The sequence below is a fragment of the Pistacia vera genome, unplaced genomic scaffold (genome assembly GCF_008641045.1).
Source record: "Pistacia vera cultivar Batoury unplaced genomic scaffold, PisVer_v2 Contig761, whole genome shotgun sequence".
Lineage (NCBI taxonomy): Eukaryota > Viridiplantae > Streptophyta > Magnoliopsida > Sapindales > Anacardiaceae > Pistacia > Pistacia vera.
In genome coordinates, this window is record NW_022196625.1 from 347,438 (window position 1) to 368,026 (window position 20,589).

The following is a 20,589-nucleotide window of genomic DNA, read 5'->3' on the forward strand; positions in this document are numbered from 1 at the left end:
AAAATTGTTTTAGATATTAAAAAAAAAAGAAAAAACTAGGCTGTTCGCCCAAATGAAGAAGAAGAAAACGAGAGTGGAGAAGAAAAAAAAAAAAACAAGAGGAGAAGAGAAGAAAGGAAAGAAAGGAAGAAAAGAGAGGCAAAGAAGAGAAAAGAAAGAGAAAGGAGAGTAAGTAAGAAGTGCTGGCCGAGAGGTACAGTGAGAGTGGAGGCCGAGAGGTAAAGTGAGAGTGAAGTACAACAAAAATGGGGAGGAGAGAGAATTTGAAGCAAATAACTCCAAATCTGGGTTCGGTAATGCATGCATGGGGTTAGGAAGCAATTTCTTTAATTATTTCTTCTTTGCTTTAAGAGTGAGTGTTTGATCTTGAGCTTTTGGGTGTAGGTACGGACTAAAAAGCTGAAACTTATACCTTTGCATGTAGGTTTGATTACTTTTTATGAGTAAAATTTCTACTAAGCTTGTGTTTTATGACATATTGCTTTATATGGGTTCGACTGGTGTGTTAGGATGTGTTGTTTGCTAAAAATTTTGCTGTTATATGAGGTTGCTGGCTTATACTGCTGAATGGTTTCGGTTGAATTCTGGAAGTTATGTTATGGGAGTGAAAAACTTGTTTAACTTACCTTTGCATGTCGCGGCTGGACAAGTTTTTGTGTAAATATTTTATTAGATCTATTAAGAGGGAATGAATTTTTATGTTATGTGTCATGCAAATGCATTTATATAACTCTCATGATAATAAAGCTTTTTGACAACATGTAAATTTTGAGTTGGAAAAAGACTTGTAGAGAAAAGGTTGGGTTTTGTTTTTTTTTTTTTTTTGTCTTAGTGGACTGCTGCTTGGGTTTGGAATGGATGGGTCATTGAATAATGAATGGAGTCTGCATTAAATTGTTAGAAGTGGGCCAAATCCGTAGTGAGTGTTGAGTTGTCTTACTTGTTCAATTTGTTGGACTTGGTCTTCATGAATTTCTTTATACCTTTCCTTGGGTTACTTATTTAAAATCACTTCTTCATCTTTGATGTTTTTGATGTGTTATTGTAAAAATGTCTTAATATTGGTTATTGACCAGATTAAAAAGGAATGATTGTCCACGGGTGGTGTCGGATTAATGCATGGTGATATGATGTTGTGGTAAATTTGAGTATGGGTTAAAATGTCAGTTCTGAAACATGTTTAAAAGATTGCAATTTCATCCCTATATGTGATTTTTTAATATTATGTCATATATGCATGGTTTATAAGCACATATGTAATATGTTCTTGACTTATATGTTACTTGAGATTATGCATGAGATACTTGTGATGCTAAAACCACCCTACGAAGTACCCATCCCCCAGCAATACATTTTTCTTTCTGCCTGAGCGATGTAGGATTCCACCAGGCATGACAGTTTTAGATTTTGGCTCTGTGCATGCATATGATAGTTATTAGTGCTCTGCCTAGGCATTGAGTGGTCCACTAGGAATGACAGTTTCAGAGGCTTTGCCCATGCGATGATAGATCTTGTCGGGTATGACAGGCACGTCCCTCACTCTGCCTGCGTGTGAGACGCCCACCAGGTATGACGGATTTTCCTCAGGGTACTAGTTGTGGTGAGAGTTTTTAATACCAAATGTTTAGGTTTTATTCAGAATCCGATACAATTAAAGGAAGTAAGTCAAAGTATAGTTCACTGAGTGCAAGATGGTTAGAAATAAATCACATATTGCATACGTGAATGGGGTGGTTGCTTTCTTTGCATATTCATAGAATTATATTGTCGTTAGGATTTGCTTAAGAATTGTTGTGTGTTATCATTATCATTATTATTTTTTTATAGAACTTTTATAAACCAACCCCTTTCTCCCACTCACTGAGTATTTCAACTCACCCCTTTTTAAATGTTTTCCCCCCTCACCAAGACCTCTCGGAGATCATGCCGAGCAGTGAGTCTCTGCTCAGGGTTGTGCCACACGTTGACATCTTCTTATGTGGGTTTTATATCTATGTCGTATTGTATTTTGGACTTCCGTTTAACAAAAAAAAAAAAAACTCATGTTTCCCATCATGTACTTCCTTTTGTTTATGTTTTGAAATGTGTAGTATAAGTGGAAAAACCAGATACCACAAGTTTTCCCTAAATCTTTTCTTTGTAAAACAAAAGATGGTTTTTTTTTTTTTTTTTTTTTTTTGAGATGTTGGAAATGGAAATACTATGATGTTATTTTGAAAAGGTAAGTCTTTTAACAGGTTTCACGGTTTTTCTACATGGAACGTCTCACGTATCTGAGTCTTGTGGGAGGGCCCGGATCCTAAGGGATGAGGAAATTCAGGACAGGTCGTGTCAAGTTGGCTGTCATTTCCTATCACTAGGATGTCATCCACATAGACTAGGAGATACATTACTAGTGAGTATTTCTTATAAAAGAACAAGCTAATATTTGAAGTAGAATTGACGAAAGCCCAATCCAATAATGCATTTTTCAGTTTATCAAACCAAGCTCTTGGAGCTTGCTTAAGACCATAAAGGGCCTTATGTAATCTACACACAAGTTTTAACCCTTCAGGAGGCAACATGAATACTTTTTCTGATAGCTCCTCATTCAAAAAGGCATTATTTACATCAAGCTGTTGAATGGACCAGTTTTGGTGTACTACCAAAGACATCATAATTCGAATTATTGCTGCCTTTACAACTGGAGAGAAAGTGTCAAAATAGTCCAGCTCAGGTGTTTGTTGAAAACCTTTGGCTACCAGCCTGGCTTTGTACTTTTGAAGAGTACCATCTGAGTTTAGTTTAGTTTTAAACACTCACTTATTGCACACTACATGCATTCCTTCTTCATAGGGTACTAACTCCAAAGTTTTGTTTTTCAAGAGGGCTTGATATCATTCTCCATAGCCTGTTTCCATTCAGGTATATGTAAGGCTTCAGTGACAGTTTGTGGTTCTCTGAGAATAGTATTTTTAGATAACAATACTTGATATGTGAAGGCAAGATCAGCTCTGGTTTTTTGTAGAAAAACCAGCTTTAGATCTAGCAACCAAAGGGTGAATATTGGTGACTTGTGTGGACGGACAAGGAAGTACTCCTTCCAAATGAGGACTAGGAATAGTGGAAGCTAAAGGATGCTCATTTTCCAAATCAAAGGTCACATGTGTAGTAGAAGAACTAGGATCAAAACTATTGGAATTCAGAGGACCAGTTTGTGAGTTTGTATTATTTGAAGGAGAATTTTGTGCTACTGTAGCTGTGGAAAGAACAAGAATGACACTTAATAAGGAATTCAGAGTGTGAGTTTGTGAAGCTAGACTAGTTGGACTGAAATTGTGTGCTACTACAACTGGTGAGAGAAAATGTGTATTACTTGAGATGAAGTCAGTAGAACCTAGACCAGCAACAACTCTTGAGGTTAACACAAGATCAAGAACACACCAGGACTTAGCAAAACCATGAACTAAGTTGTCACCATGAGTTGTTGAATCTCTAGAAGCTTGGGACTGAAATTCAGACTTAAATGGAAAGTTTGTCTTGTAAAATTTCACTTGTTGGGCAACATACACTACTAGAAGATGCTAAGCACAAATAGCCTTTATGAGAATGACTATATCCAAGAAAAGTACACCTTTTTGTATGATAAGAAAGTTTATGTTTTTGATATGGCCTAAAATATGGATAGCAACTACATCCAAACACCCAAAGGTCCGCATACTTAGGCTCTTTAAGAAATAAAGTGTAATAGGGTGATTTAAAATCAAGAGGTGTAGAAGGTAACCTATTCAATAGGTATGTAGCTGTGGTAAAAGCTGACCACCAAATACTCAGGGGCATAGCAGCATGGGCTAAGTGAGACGACTCATATTCTGTGACTGCCCTATGCTTTCTTTTCACTCTCCCATTTTGTTGGTGCAAGCAGGGACAAGAATGTCTAAACATTATTCCATTCTCCTGTAGGTATCCAAAAAAGGATCTAAATTCAACACCCAGTCAGTTTGCAAACACTTTAGACTTGTATACAATTGTTTCTCCACTTGAGAAACTCATGGTGCTGCCCATTTGCCTATAGCCCCTTGGGCATGGGTTCAAGCCATGGGAGAGGCGAAGAAATCCCTTAAAGGGGGGGGGGGGGGGGGGGGGGGGGAGGGGGGAGGGCAGACAATACTGAGTAGAATTCCACTCGGGTCTGAGCCTAGGCCTGCCGGGCAAGCCGGCAGAAGGCTGGCATGACATTTAAAAGGCACGGCAAATGGGAAGCACCATGAGTACCATCAGGCCAACCCAAGGGGCTATAGCAAATGGAAGCACCGTGAGTACCGAAGCACCATGATTACCATCAGCTAGCTAGCTTGATGTACTCATGTTGCTTCCCATTTGCCTATAGCCCTTGGATAGGTTCAAGCCATGGGGAGGCGAAGAAATCCCTTAAGAGGGGGGGGGGGGGGTGGGGAGAGGAGAAGGGGAAACAATAACTGAGTAGAATTCACACTCGGGTCTGGGCCTAGGCCCACCGGGCAAGCCGGCAGAAGGTTGGGTGTGACAAGGTTTGAATGTACTGTCTCTAGTGGAGATTTTGCTCTAGAAGAGGATACATGAAAACTACACTGCTTCAATTTCCCAGACTGACAAGCTTCACAAAATGAATCTTTATTGCTACTAATAAAATGTTTTACATGCAACCTATTCAAACCAACTGTAGAGCTTTAACATTAGGGTGTCCTAGTCCTGCAAGCCATAAGAAAAAAAAATATGAGTGAACATTATTGTTTTACAAACAACATCTTTATGAGAACCAGAGCTCGAAAATTCTTCAATACTAGCTAAAGTAGAGACATTAGCTTCATGAGTTGCATAACATGGATAAGATGTGATGAATGATGCATGAGAAGGAGTAACATTGCTTGATAGTTCCAACTGATAAAGACCACCTTTTATTTTTCCTTTCAACAAGTAGCTTTGCTGCTTTTATCCTTTACCAAGTAATGATCATGATGAAATTCAACTATGACATTATTATCCATGGTAATTTGAGAAATGTTTAACAAGTTTTTTTGCAATTTTTGGAACACGTAGAATATTCTTAAGTTGTAGAATCCTATGTGAATCAAAAGAGGGAACAAGTAACATACCTATGTGAGTTATAGGAATAACATCACCTTGTACTTTAGAGTTCCTCAGAAAATTTGTCTTCAGAACCAGATTGGTAGCATTTGCTGTCATGTGGTTAGACGCCCTAGAATCCATGTACTAGGATTGATCATTCACTATTTGTGAAGTGGCCATAGCTTGATAGGCAACTCCTGAGTTCATCAATGTCCCAATTTCGGTCTTAGAGGTGTTGACATTAGTTATGATAGTGTTATTTGCATGTGCTGATTTAATTTTGGTAAAGGCTTGCTAGAGTAAGCATGAAAGCCAAGAAGTGAGCTACAATTAGGTGTATAATGACCAGTAAACAATGCTTGTGCACGTTCATTAGGGACTCCTGCAAAATTGGCTTGAGAAGGCATTTAAGGATTAAATGATGTGGCTTGTATTTGTTGGTTGTAAACTGAAGGATTAAATCCCTAGAATTCTTGATCGAATTGATGGTAGCATTGTAGAGTAGAATGGCCTATTTTACCATATACTTGACAAACTAGTTTTGGCTTGAAATAGCCTCTACCCCTTCCTTTACCTCTTATCATATATATTATTGTTAAACTGATGAAAACTTGAAGGAATGAAATGAGCTCAATTTCAGGCTTGTGTAGCATGAATTGAGCTTCCTGGAGAGTAGCATTGCTACTATTAAAAGTCAGGTTTGCCACCACAGCATCATATTCAGGACCTAGACTGTCTAATATGTACAACTACAACATTAATTCTTTGTCTCCAATTTTAACTCCACTTGTAGCCAACTCATCTCCTAACTCCTTCATTATTAGGACATACTCATTGATACTCAAAGACTCTTTCTTCGTAGTCTGCAATAAGTTTCTCAAGTGCAGTGTTCTAGCCTTAGAAAAAAACTAGAATTGAAGTTCTAACGTATTCCAAATCTCATACGAGCTGGTGCATTTTGCAACATGCCTAAACATGGACCCAGATATAGTCGAGAATAGCCAACTCACTAAGAACTTATATGTCCTCTTCCAAATAGAATACTTAGGGTTTTGTTTCTTAACCAAATCTTTTGACTCTATTGATTTCTTAAAATGAAACATAGTAGGGCATGAATTCTCACTAGTAATGAAACCATCAAGTTCGTGAGCTACCAAAGAAGGAAGAATTTGAGAGCGCCAATATCCATAGTTCTTCTCCACGAGCTTTGCAGATAGCGTTGGGAGTAAGGGTGAGCGGTTCCGGGTACCCTGCATTTTTTGGAGGAATCGGAACTGGGACCTCACAGTGCAGGTTCCCAAAAAAGGAATCGGAATCGGAACCTCACAATGCAGGTTCTTAAATTCAAGGAACCGGAACCTAAAATGTAGGTTCTGGTTCCTTTCCCGGGTAGCCTATAAAAAATCAATTACCCCCTATTAGTTTAAAAATGACAAAAATACCTTAAAAGTTTACAAATACACCCCTAACAAATTTTGACTACTCATTCATTTGTGTCTAATGTGACTCATAAATCCTTCAATCTCTAGGCAACACTTGAATTCAATCAATTCATCACAATTCATATAAAATTCCTCAATCAAAACCAAAACACAAACAATTAATTAAATTAATTAAACAATCATACTATAAATCTATAATTTAATGTTATAATTAATTAAATTTCTAATAATTTAATTAAGTACTAATGTTTATAATAGAATATTATAATTAATTAAGTAATCATACTATAATGTAATGCTATAATTAACTAAATTTTTAATCATTTAATTAAGTAGTGTACTAATGTAGCAAATTACTAATGTTATAAATTTATAATTAATTAAGTAATCATTTTACTATATAATGTTATAATTAATTAAGTGATTATAATATAATGTAATGTTATTATTAATTAAATAATAATTTAATTATAATATAATGTTTTAATTAATTAAATTTCTAATCATTTAATTAAGTATTGTACTAATGTTTATAATATAATGTTATAATTAATTAAATAATTTAATTAAGCAATCATACTATAAATTTATAATGTAATGTTATAATTAATTAAATTTCTAATCATTTAATTAAGTATTGTGCTAATGTAGTAAATTACTAATATTTATAATATAATTTCATAATTAATTAAATAATCATTTAATTATGTAATGTTATAATTAATTATGTGATCATATTATAATGTAATGTTATAATGAATTAAGTAATCATACTATCAATCTTTAATGTAATATTATAATTAATTAAATTTTTAATCATTTAATTAAGTATTGTATTAATGTTTATAATAGAATGTTATAATTAATTAAGTAATCATTTGTTTATAATGTAATGTTATAATTAATTAAATAATTATACTATAAATCTATAATATAATGTTATAATTAAATAAATTTCTAATTATTTCATTAGGTAATGTACTAAATTACTAATATAATGTTATAAACTTATAATTAATTAAGTAATTATTTAACTGTAATAACTACTTCCTACTCAAATACTCATAAAAATATGCATAATAAAAATACATGTATAATAACATAAATAGTTGGGCCCAAATTTTTCTTTTATTAAATATATATATTCTTTATACAAAATTAGTATCATAAACAAAAACTATCAAAAACCATGTAGACAGTGTAGCCATTCCTCCTCGCGTGCCGACGTCCATCCAACCGTGTCCTCACCTAAATCCTGCAAAAACATAGAAAGACAACGGGGTGAGCTCAAATAATGCTTAGTAAGTAAACCCTGTAGTCATCTATCCCCGTAACTCTCTCTCTCTCTCTCAGTCTTTCCTTACAATTCTCATTCACTCTCTCTTTTATACTTCTCTCTGTTTTCTTTTTTTGTTTCTATCTCTCTGTTTCTCTTTCTTAGAACTCTTTTTTTTTTTTTTTTTCTACTAACTCTCTTTAGTAAGTCACGGCCCCGTCTTACAGGAGGCACGACCGGGATTCGCTCCCGTTCTCCGTGACTTCTACTCGTTCTTAGCCGATCGGACTCGGTTATGCATGGATTCGGAACCCTTGGCCATATGAGTATATAATCTCTCTCTCGGGTACTCTCGAGTATAGCCCTCATCCGCATACACTCTCACGGGCTACACTACTTCTCTCTCTCTCATACTCATGCCGCTCTCTCCATGCGGCGTACATGCGGGAATACTCTATCCATTACTCACGGGTTCCCCATCGCACAACCTACTCTACTCTTTTTTTTTTCTCTCTTTTCTCTTAATAAAGCTCACATTCAAAGTTCTCTACTCTTTTTCTACTCTTTCTCTAATGCATAATTAATGCATATGGATGATTCATTCTCATTAATGCACTCATGAAAAGCACAAATGCAATGTTGTATCAAAGACAGTCATTCTGCACAGGTCACACTCAAGAAGGCATAACTTGAGTTATACACATCGGATTGCTACTATTTTTGTCTCATTTTAAAGCTTAGAGATAGGGCTATAACTTTTATGTTTTGGTCTAAACCCAGTTAAATCTCTAAGATACCCAAAAATTACTCAGAAGGTCACAAACATGACAGGGCAATTTTCACTTAGGCATTTCATCAAACATATTGCATGCATACTCAATCCGAATTTGGCTAACATTCTAACTCTCTCGCAAGTCACCAATATTTGGAGTAAAACTCCAGCAAACAACTACTAAACCTGCCAAAAACAATACACTCCCAAAAATTCTACTCAACTCTTTCTGACTTCAACCAAACTTCAATGAATCATCATACAACCAAAATCACTTCTCATGGCTAAATTCTACTTATTAATAATCATCAAACTCCTCAATAATTCATCAATTTCATCAACAATTCTCAAAATCATGAACATATACATATATGTAAAATCTCTACACCCTTGGTTCTCAAATTATAACTTGAGTTGGATTTACTTACCTTGGATTTGAGCAACTCCAACACTATAGTCTCTCTTTGATAGAATTCCCTTTCCTCTTAAACCCTAAGCATATAAAACCATAAGAATTCAAAACTTTAAAATTTAATTTCACATCTTGATGCAAGAATCTTACATTCTCCATGAAATTCTATCTCTTTTCACTCCCCAAGTTTTCAACTAATTTTGAGTGAAAATACAATTTTACCCCTAATGAAAGTTTAAGGGATTTTCTTCATATTTTTCTCAAAATAACTTTAACAAAATTCAACTAAGGGCTAACCAACCAAAAATAACAACATGCAGGCTCAAATGAGAACAAATCAATAAACATTCAAGCAATGCAACAATAATTTAACTACATACCTCAAGTGGGGCGTTACATTAACTATAATGTAATATTATAATTGATTAAGTAATCATTTAACTAATAATGTATTAATGTTTATCAATTTATTTTATATAATTAATTAATTACTAATTTACTACAAATATACTTAGAACTTGATAATTGAAGTAAATAACTAAATATTATATTATTATTCAATCAAATATACAATTTTATTCAAAAATAATTCTTTTAATTGGTCCTAATTCCAATTGTACACTTAATTAATCAAAGCTTTAATATTAATATATTATAATCTATTAAATTTTTTTATATGATGTAGTTTATACGTAATAAGTATAATTGTATATTTATTTAATTAGGTTATTGTAAAAATTTAACTTGTTCCATTTTAGTTTTTTATATGTAAAATTACAAGAGCTCCCATTCTTCATAGATATTTCATTTCAACCCAGGATCCAAAATAGGGTACCCACTGCGGGTTCCAAGCCGAGTACCTGCTATAGGTTCTTTTTTCCAGGTTCTAGTTCCTCCACATGTAGGAATTGGAACCGGAACCGCACAGTGTCGATTCCAAAAAAATGGAATCGGAACCTATCTGCATAGTGTCAGTTCCAGGTAGGTTTTGGTTCTATTCGCAGGTTTCGATTCTATTCGCTACCCGTGCTCACCCCTAGTTGGGAGAAAGGATTGAAGCACTAAGTTGGACGCATTTGCACTACGAGCTTGTTCAATCTCTATTTTAGAAGCTGAAATTGAGAACTTAGGATTCATATATTAGCCATGGATGTTAGTCGATAGCGCTTTGATACCAAGAAAGATTTCAGGAAAAATGAAGAAAAATAAAGGAAAATCTATGGAGAACAGTTGAAAGAAAAACTAGTACAAGAACACGAAAATTGGGGATTTTTCATTAATTGAAGTTAGTTACAAATAGGTGATTACACGGAACTAAATTCTTAGACAAAAATGCACGGTTTGGATATGATTTTGCTAATATACAAAATAACCCAGGCTACTCTTAAATCATTAACTTGTCTTGCAGTTAACCAGTGTCATTGACTTGAAAAATATCAGTAGCTTCAGGTATGCCATCTAAAATTCTGGTGAGAATATATACATCCAAACATACACTGGTCATCTAAAGTCGAGGTTATAAACATTTTAGATTGAGAGGCATAGGAAAATGTTTTAAAGTGCTTTGGAAGTTCTTGTTTTCGATAACCTTTGGTCACGAAGCCCATCTAGGAGGCCAGAGGTCAGGGTTGATCTGCGTGCTCCATCTATGACAACAGATCATAGTCTGGAGGAGCATTGTTCTGGTTGAATTTTACGAGTATGGGTAAATTCTTCTTAAAATGGGATCTGTTTCACATAGAATTTAAATTATCAATAATACTTTGCGTATTAACAGATTTTATTAACTAATATACTAACCTAAAGCATAATGTGAGTATCATACACATAATACGAATACCATATATAATTTTAACAAAAATTAATAAGATGGTTAGTATATTTCGTGAGTATATATAGCATTACCCTTAAATTATAGTTAATCAAGGGGTATAAGTAATTTTGTAGTTAACAAACCTAATTATTTCCGGATCACAAACGATTACAGATATCTAAATAGTTTAATTTGTGACCCCACTCTCTACACATATGGAAATCCACCAAATTGCCAAATTATCTGGTTTGCTAGTTAGTGTGATGGGATCATTTCCAATAACTGATATTGTGATCGAAATTCATTACTTTGATTTTCGTGAAGAAGTTTTCATGGTCCGCAGAGGTGCCGGTGCTGACACGCCGAGACTCTTTATCACTATTTTTTATCAATTGTAGTTTGGGTGCAACTTGCAAGAATACATAATCAATTGCCAGCTGGATGTCGATTACCCTATCACAAAATTAAACGAATGATTCTGAAGATTGGGACCATTGAGACCACCGGATATCTGAATTGCAAAATTTCACAGTAGATATTTTAGATTACCCGTATCATGTAAACAGGACCCAGGTGCATGTGCTTTGAAATCCCTTATTAATAATTATATGGGTTTAAATTTAGAATCTCAAACAAATCATTAAACTATTTAGAGATAACTTGATTTGATTTGGCTGCTAGTAAAAGAGTGAAAAGATGCCAAGCTGCACAAGAATACTTTAACATATTTACAACATGACTGTTTTACTAATGAAATGATAGATGATAGTGCCGATATCATTGCAGAACATGTGATATGTTTTAAAACAAATTGAGAAATAAGTATGAGGTGTTGGTAACGAAGGAGGTGGGGTTAGTGCCTTCCGTCAATGGGAGTTTATTTTATAAATATGGTATAAAGAATTTTGTTGTTGATGATGGTAAATGAAGTTGAAGAAGATGGTTAAAAGCTGATATGTATCAGCATCCAAATAAATGACGTTGTAGTTGCTAATGTCATCTTACATACGATAATATTCATTTAATTGGTCCTACTTTCTATCTCGTTCAATTTGAAGATTCGTATCGTATTCATATTAACAACACTTTCTTTCAATCGGTTTTAGTTTTTTACAGCTAAATTCATATTGCAAGATGATTCCTGAAGGACCTGAACCTTTGTAGGCTTTGTTTATTAAACTAATTACCACGATCAACGTGCTCAAGCTACATGAGCATGTTGAAGAGTCGTTGAACTCAAGCGTTCTGTATCACACATTTGATTGATTTTGAACTGCCCTTCGTCCTCTTATTACAATTTGTTCGATTGATCAATATGATGTGACGTTACTTGCAGACGCTGTATTGATGACGACCAGTTGATTATAATACTTATTCTTAATTATTTAATTTCTGACTCCTGACCCTTACCTTACCCATCCCTGTGGAACACTTCAAATAAGCGCCAAATTTTTAACTCATTTACGTCCATTCGCAGTTTCGCAGAAAAGAATTATAAATTTGATAAATGCAGCAGTGGCACACACCAAGCCAATTAATTTGTCCATTCTCACGGCTCAGTTGGTCACTCGTGACACTGATATGATATCTTCCAGCAGTTCAGTCGGCAACTCCTCCTTTATCTTATCCTCTCTCCTCCCTCATTTAGCAATATTGTTTCCTATAAATAGGAGACTATCAAACCCCATACCATCCATCACTTTTGCAGTTCCTTTCCTTTATATTTCATAATAATATATTATTTCATATGGCTACACCTACCGCTTCCACCAAGCTCCTACTCTCCGACCTTGCATCCACTGTTCAAAACGTTCCCTCTAACTATATCAGACCCATCAATGACCGTCCAAATCTCACGCAAGTTGAGGTATCAGATGCTTCTTCTATTCCTCTTATCGATCTTGATGGTCTTTACGGTCCTCGCCACTCTGAAATCATCCAACAGATTGGTTTAGCATGCCAACACGATGGCTTCTTTCAGGTATATACTTTATTATTTGCAATAATCTTCAACTTCATTATTACTTGCTATAACTACATCTTAATCTATACATACACCTGTCCCTGTAGGTGAGGAACCATGGAGTTCCAGAGAAAACGATCAATATCATGTTGAACATTGCAAGAAGATTTTTCAAATTACCAGAGAGTGAGAGGTTGAAAAGTTACTCTGATGAGCCTTCCAAAACCACTAGGCTCTCCACTAGTTTTAATGTTAAGACCGAAAAGGTGGCCAACTGGAGAGATTTCTTGAGACTTCACTGTTATCCTCTTGAAAGGTACGTCCATGAATGGCCCACTAATCCTCCATCCTTCAGGGAAGACGTGGCCGAGTATTGTACAAGTATTAGGGGGCTAGTATTGAGACTACTTGAGGCCATATCTGAGAGTTTAGGCCTTCAAAGAGATTATATAGACAAATCATTAGGCAAACATGCGCAACACATGGCTTTGAACTATTATCCACCCTGTCCACAACCAGAGCTAACTTATGGACTGCCTGGACATACTGATCCTAATTTAATCACTATTCTTCTTCAAGATGATGTGCCTGGCCTTCAGGTTCTCAGGAATGACAAATGGGTTGCTGTCAATCCTATCCCCAACACTTTTATTATCAACATTGGTGATCAAATGCAGGTAAATTAATTGTATATATAATAAAAGAACTTGCTCCTTTTGTATAATTTATTCTCTGTTAATTAATTTTCTACCAAGCTCTTGTCCATGTGCGCCCTGGAGCATATATTGAATTTAAAGATCGTAATAATTTCGTGGTGGGTCAATTTGTATCAGGTACTCAGCAATGATCGGTACAAGAGTGTGCTTCATCGAGCTGTGGTGAACTGTAACAAGGAGCGCATATCCATTCCAACCTTTTATTGTCCATCGCCAGATGCTTTAATAGGTCCCGCCAAGGAGTTAATCGACCATAATCACCCGGCTGCCTATACAGACTTTACATGTGCTGAATACCATGAGAAATTCTGGAAGAGGAGAGTTTACATTTACATGCATTTGATCATCAATGTTGATAATAAAAGTGTTGGGGATAGGATCGACAGCAACCCATTTGTCATTCCTGAGAACCTGACGGCCAGGCACATCATCTTGAAGAAGAATAGTGATTAAATTAGGATCAGTATGTCCAGGAAGTCCATAAGTTAGCTCTGATTGTGGACAGGGTGGATAATAGTTCAAAGCCATGTGTTGGGCATGTTTGCCTAATGATTTGTCTATATAATCTCTTTGAAGGCTAAACTCTCTGATATGGCCTCAAGTAGTCTCAGTACTAGCCCCCTTTGAAACTGAATGCTGCTTGGACATGTTCAAAACCTCTACTACTGCTTCATCCTTTTAATTAACAACAGACACACTAGATGTTTGTGGATAGATAATTTCACCACCATTAAAGTTATTGATTATATTTCATCTGTAATCAAGTTTAATGTTGTGTAATTTTAATTTAGAACAGTGTCAGGAATTATTTTTATGTGGTGCTGGTATTGACTATTGAGGTAAAACTAATTATCCTCTATCTTAAGATATGTGTTGTTTTTTATAGAATTTTTGAAAGACCAAAGCGTGTAATAAGTCAGCAGAGCCCAGAAACAGAGAAATCTCAAACTTGGACACGGCATGATGCTGTTTTCTAATTAGAAAGCATTGAAATTCTTAATAATTTGAGGAGAAAAGGGAAGAAGACAAAATGTCATGACCAAGGACTTGTGGTTCATACGGTATATATAAACAAATGTCCACCTAGAATAATTAACCAGTACTATTTGCACTGGTCAGAAAGATCAAAGATCTTAGATTATCCTCCCTAAAACTTTGTGTTTTCAACTACCAAAAACACAAGATGAACTCCGAGGAAAACCAGATGAAAACGTCCACAAATGAAGAGGACGATCATATGCTTGGACAGTATGCCATGCAACTAGTGAGCGCATCAGTCTTGCCTATGGTGTTAAAAGGAACAATTGAACTTGGTGTGCATCTTGCCACTGCATAAACAACGTAGAAATAATCAAACTATATGAGTTACCTCTTTTTGGGCTTCAAGAACAGGAGATTATAAAAAAGTTCAGCACAACTTCAATATAGAATAATATCTATAAGAGATTGTTTGCACACACAATAGTTTTTATTATTCAATCGCAATTGCCAAAGAATGCAAAACGACGAAGAACAAATTGACTACCAAGGAGTCTGAGCCATGGATCCTTGTCCTTGGCACATCTCATGCCAATTGACACTGCTGAAGAATTATCCTGGAAAATCCATTTCAATTTCATTTGCAGATATTATTAATGAACCTTGCAAGGTGACTAGTATTATTCTATCATAAATCAATAACTCATAAGAGGTTGCATTTGAAAGATGAAAACTTTGCTAAAATTCCTAATGCAGCTCCAGCCTCCATTCCTATTAAGAAACCAAATTACAATCAAAAACACAAAAAATTGGATTGTGAGGATATTACATCATAAAATTTGAGTGATTCGTAAGATAATTACTACCATACAGCTACAAAAGAACTAATCAAACTACAGGATTACTTTCTTTTTGGGTTCAAGAACAGGAGGATCAACATCAATTCCATATAGCAGCAGTTCCTGCTATAATTCTCATGCGTATTCAACAGTCGTGCAATTCAAATCTGGAGTTTTCAGTGGCAATGGCCCGCACATTGTTCAAGGTAACCTTTCCCACTTTCTTAACTTTGGTCTTTCGAACTTTTCCCTCCTACAGAAGTGTCCGTATAAGCAAATGCATATTATACTCGTGAAGATTTAACAGCGCAGAATGGTATGAAGAGTAATCATGATCAATTTAACCATTTACAATAGATATACCACTATTCTACTATAACAAACTCTCTGTTGGACAGGGTCTAACTCATTCAGCATGGGCAAAATATCCTCTTCTCAATGACAATCACAACCATACGAAACAAGTTATTTAAGCATACTGTCACAGATATTTCTAGGATGTGGCATGTCATGTATACGTTCAAAACACCTTACACTAGTTCTGCAGTCAGTTTAGTTTATTCTGAAGACAATGACACAAGGAAGCTATTTTCACATTTTCAAATCTCATTCCTAGAGAATAGGATTCGGTTCATTCAATGTCTGACAATGTTTTGGCCAAGAAGGAAACCACCAATTCTTCAAATTCAAGTCAAATGTGTTCTTCTTATATGGTTGCATGATCCAAGACCATGTCATTAACGTGAGTAATCATACTACAAATACAACACAAAGGGCCAAGACCATGGCCTTACATAAATGTTGAATGATTCTCTCTCCTATCATTCCATTAATGAAATTTGTTTCCGCTTAATTAAGGCCATCCCACTTTTACACTTTTAACCCTTCGGGCCGCCATCTTATCCACTAGTTTTGTGGTTATTATGACTTGGTTTTACATATTTAATATTTCGATATAGGCCGAACGAATTCCACCAACCCAAAGTTTGGAATAATGGCAGAGTAATACCCATAAAGTTTAGAATTGACCAATAAATACTGTTTGTCATATATTGTTAAGGATTTCTGTCTGCTAAAAGACAGTATAATAATTTCATCTACAATCATAAAATTTTTAAATTTTAAATCTTTTTCTCCGTATTCATTCTCACTCCAAGGCCGTTTGCACAGCCCTCTTACATCATCGATCGATTTTTTGACTAGATTTAGTATTTTTTCACAAAGTTCAATGATAAATAATGACACTGGCCCTTACTAGTGCACGTTGGGAATAGAGATCAATGGGTTTTCCAGTCTTTTTACTATTTTTATCTTTTAGCAGATAAAAATTTTTAACCGAACATGACAGAAAATGGATGTTTATCATTTCTAAACCTTTTAGGTACCACTTTATCTATGCAGCAAACTTTGGGTATGTGTAGGTTGTTCACCCCTCTTGATATACAATGAAAGTGATGGCACTAGTTATAGTCAACACAATTACACAGCGACTCCGTGTGTGTTTTTAGTTGAAGATGCTCTTTATTTTTTAGAAAAAGACTTAATGGGAGAGAGAATTAATAAATAAAATGTATAGAAACTTATAATTTATTAATTAAAATTAGGATAGAGAAGAGTCAAACTCACTTTCTAATTTATATTTTAAAGATAAAGAGTTTATTTAACTTTTATTTGTATGGATAGATTTTTTATAAAAAAGAGTTTAGGTTTTATAAAGTGTTTTTGATGTGCTATTATATTTTGGTTTTCAGGGTAAGAACATTAAGAGACCGACAATGGAGACCAAGAAGTCAATCCCTAATTGCAGGTTACAGTGGTTAAAGAGAAGCTGCAGATGTTGTATATGCAATGAAATAAAAAGTCCCATCTCATTTGTTCCTTTTCCTTTCCAAGGGGTGCATGCTTTAAATATTCTCTAGTATGGGAATAATGACACGTGAACAAAAGAGCTTTTGTCTTATCATGAAACTGACACATATGGGTTGGTTCAACATAGAAAAATAAAAAATGCTTGCTTTATGATAAGATGATAAGGTTGGTACCTTTACATATTGTATTTTTTTATACACTTCTTACTAACCATTATTGCCACTCACTCTATTTTGTGTTTTTTGTCCACGTCTAAACACTCGGGTCTCTGTTTATAATTATATTACGAATCATTCTTTTCTGTCCGCTTAATCAAACTCAATCCTCAAATATCTTTGTCCCTGTCAGTAGCATGCCCTGTAAGAGCAAATCTCTATCAGTATGACGTGGAACAATTCCTATCAGAGAGATGATTCCAAGCTCATGAAAAGGTGTCTGTCTGGTATTTCATCATTTGAAAAATGAAAACTCTGCTATAAATTCCTAATAAACCTACCGCCTTCAACCATTCAGAAACCAAAAATCGGATGCGTAGGATATTTCATCATAAATCTTGCCACTGCATACAACAACCGTGGAAATAATCAAACTATATGAGTTAACCAACACTCTGAATGGAATCCCCAAGTACATGAAGGTAAGCCCCCTGTACATTGATGTTTCGTTGCTTCTTCTGTTTTGGTCCACCCTTCAGTTTCTTCTCGTCTTCGGAATTACTAGTGTTAAGCAAAGGCTTGGTGTGATCTGCTTCGACATTACGATGATATGTACCTACACCTAGTCCAATGTCAAGTGTTTCCTTATGAACTTCATGTGTATGATCATGATCCTCGTGCCTATGACCCTCTCCACCATGTCCATGATCATGATCCTCATGCCTTTGATCATCTCCGCCATATCCGTGATCATGATCATGATCACCATGTCCATCCTCGTGCCTATGATCATCTCCACCATGTCCATGATCATGATCACCATGTCCATGTCCATGTCCGTGTCCGTGTCCGTGTCCGTGTCCGTGTCCGTACCCGTGACCGTGACCGTGACCGTGACCGTGACCATGGCCATGGCCATGTCCGTGATCGTGACCATGGCCATGTCCGTGATCGTGACCCAACAAGATTGCCATGGCTATATTAACAACTAAACCAAATGCAGAAACAACAAACATAAGAAATCCCTTAACTTCACCAGTATCATGAATAAGTCTAGCAATGGCTTCGTATACAAGGATCCCAGCAAGAAGCCATATCAATTGGATTGAAACCAAAGCACCGAGTATCTCAATTCTGAAGAAACCATAAGATTGACGTGGATTTGCCTCCCATCCTGATGCCCAGAGTGAGAACAGCGAAATGGCAAATGCTGCAACATCTGACAAGAGATGAGCTGCATCGGTTAATATAGCAAGACTGTTCGCTTTAATACCTCCAACAACTTCTACACTCATAAATATGATGCAGAGCACAACTGCTATCAGAAGTTTCCGCATGGATGCAGTACGCTCCTTCGCATCTTTGGAAGAGGTTTGAGCATCTGAAAATCCACATGGTGCTGTCCCACAAAACTTACTCCCAGCCAGGCCTCTTTCTACAGTCGGCACATCTCCAGATACCTCGATTATATGCGAATGTTCAGAATTTTGCACTTCCATCTGAAAATTTACATCATCAAAAACAGGAACAAGAGGGATAATCCAGAATAATTTTGGAAAAGCAAGCATCCTAATAAATAATCAATTGCAGATAATAAATTTGTGAAATTTCTTAAAATAAAGCAAGTTAACATCAAACAGAGAAGTGAAATAACAATATGAATCACCCGGAGCCAACAGAAACAGCGATTGAAAAGAACGAGTTAGAAGTTTTAAGAATAGATTAAAATGGGGAAAAAAATTTAAAGTTGTGTACTTTTAAGATAACATCATATCTTGGATGACTTCTCATACCAGTTCAAGCACTCGGCTAGAGTGATAATATATATGAACAAACAATCATAACAAGTAATCATTAAATCAATGCAGATTCAAACAGAAAATTGTATCAGAATACACAGAGACACAAATTACATCTAGACATCTCATCATTTTGAGTATCCATAAGGCACCACATGGTACCTCTACCATCCCCTGTTCTTAAACCAATGTTTCTGCACAAAAACCTAATATTGCCCAAAGTCATACAAGATCTTTCACTAACATACTGACTGACTACACATCACCAATATATATTGAAAGAATCCCTGACCAAAACTTCAATAATTTCTAGCATGCTCAAATTAGTTTCACATATGCGATTATATACAGCCCAATTTTCCACATTCCTTAGTCGTTAAACATGGAAAGATATCCTACTCCCAAAAGATTTCAATCACAAATTTCATACGGTTCGAAATTTTCTTCCGGAACTCTCTTTATAAGTCGCTTAAATTTCTTGACAATCATCAACGCAAACAAAATAACAGAAAAAGAATAAAAACACCGACCCACTACCAAAAATCAGATTTTTTGTTCATGAGTTGGATAAGATGTGGAATCGAAATTTGTTTGGTTTTCTCTTTTAAGAACAAATCCATAATTACATTAACATATTATAAACCAACCAATACTCAACATAGATGCCTATCTCACATCAGCAGAAAGAGAATATTAACATGAATATTCAACATATATCAGGCAGCGATTCAAGAATAATATAAGAAAAGGTGAACCCATCGTTAAAATAACAGAAACAAAAAGACAGAAAAAGAGAAGGGTACCATTGAATGAATGACGAATAAACGTCGGCGTCTCCAGTTCCTTTACGTGCCACAAAATTTGTAGAAATATGCAAACGAATCAGAAGGAAGGAATATTAGGTGTTTGATGCTGGTGTTGGTGTTGCTGTTGGGACTGTATTTATTATTTATAAGTATATACTACAAATACAACACAAAGGGCCAAGACCATGGCCTTATATAAATGTTAAATGATTCTCTCTCCTATCATTCCATTAATGAAATTTGTTTCCACCTAATTAAGGCCATCGCACTTTTACACTTTTAACCCTTCGGGCCGCCATCTTATCCACTAGTTTTGTGGTTATTATGACTTGGTCTTACATATTTAATATTTCGATATGCAATGAGAGTGATGGCACTAGTTAATAGTCACAATTACACAACGACTCCGTCTGTGTTTTTAGTTTCCAATAATTGAGGGAATGATTATGGAAAGTTGGCTATTTTGCATTTTGGTTTTCAGGGTAAGAGCATTAAGAGACTGACAATGGAGACCAAGAAGTCAATCCCTAATTGCAGGTTACAGTGGTTAAAGAGAAGCTGCAGATGTTGTATATGCCATGAAATAAAAAGTCCCATCTCATTTGTTCCTTTTCCTTTCCAAGGGGTGCATGCTTGAAATATTCTCTAGATATGGGAAATA

General features: G+C 35.4%; 1 protein-coding gene and 1 pseudogene across 1 annotated transcript; one reads left to right on the forward strand and one right to left on the reverse strand.

Annotated features, from left to right (window-relative positions):
- LOC116116117 overlaps positions 1-20,140 on the reverse strand; it is a 38,993-nt pseudogene extending 18,853 nt beyond the window's left edge.
- Positions 12,486-14,285, forward strand: LOC116116118 (protein DMR6-LIKE OXYGENASE 2-like). Its single transcript, XM_031402217.1, has 3 exons — positions 12,486-12,784; positions 12,874-13,443; positions 13,600-14,285. The coding sequence occupies exons 1-3, from the start codon at positions 12,551-12,553 to the stop codon at positions 13,933-13,935; spliced, it is 1,140 nt and encodes a 379-aa protein (XP_031258077.1). The 5' UTR covers positions 12,486-12,550; the 3' UTR covers positions 13,936-14,285.
- Positions 20,141-20,589: the final 449 nt, after the last annotated feature.

What these genes read in the sequence shown, in the direction of transcription:
- LOC116116118 (XM_031402217.1), top strand. Translation starts at nt 12,551, where the DNA reads ATGGCTACACCTACCGCTTCCACCAAGCTCCTACTCTCCGACCTTGCA. An exon ending in AACACGATGGCTTCTTTCAG is followed by an intron (nt 12,785 to 12,873) that starts GTATATACTTTA and finishes CTGTCCCTGTAG; the next exon opens with GTGAGGAACCATGGAGTTCC. An exon ending in ACATTGGTGATCAAATGCAG is followed by an intron (nt 13,444 to 13,599) that starts GTAAATTAATTG and finishes AATTTGTATCAG; the next exon opens with GTACTCAGCAATGATCGGTA.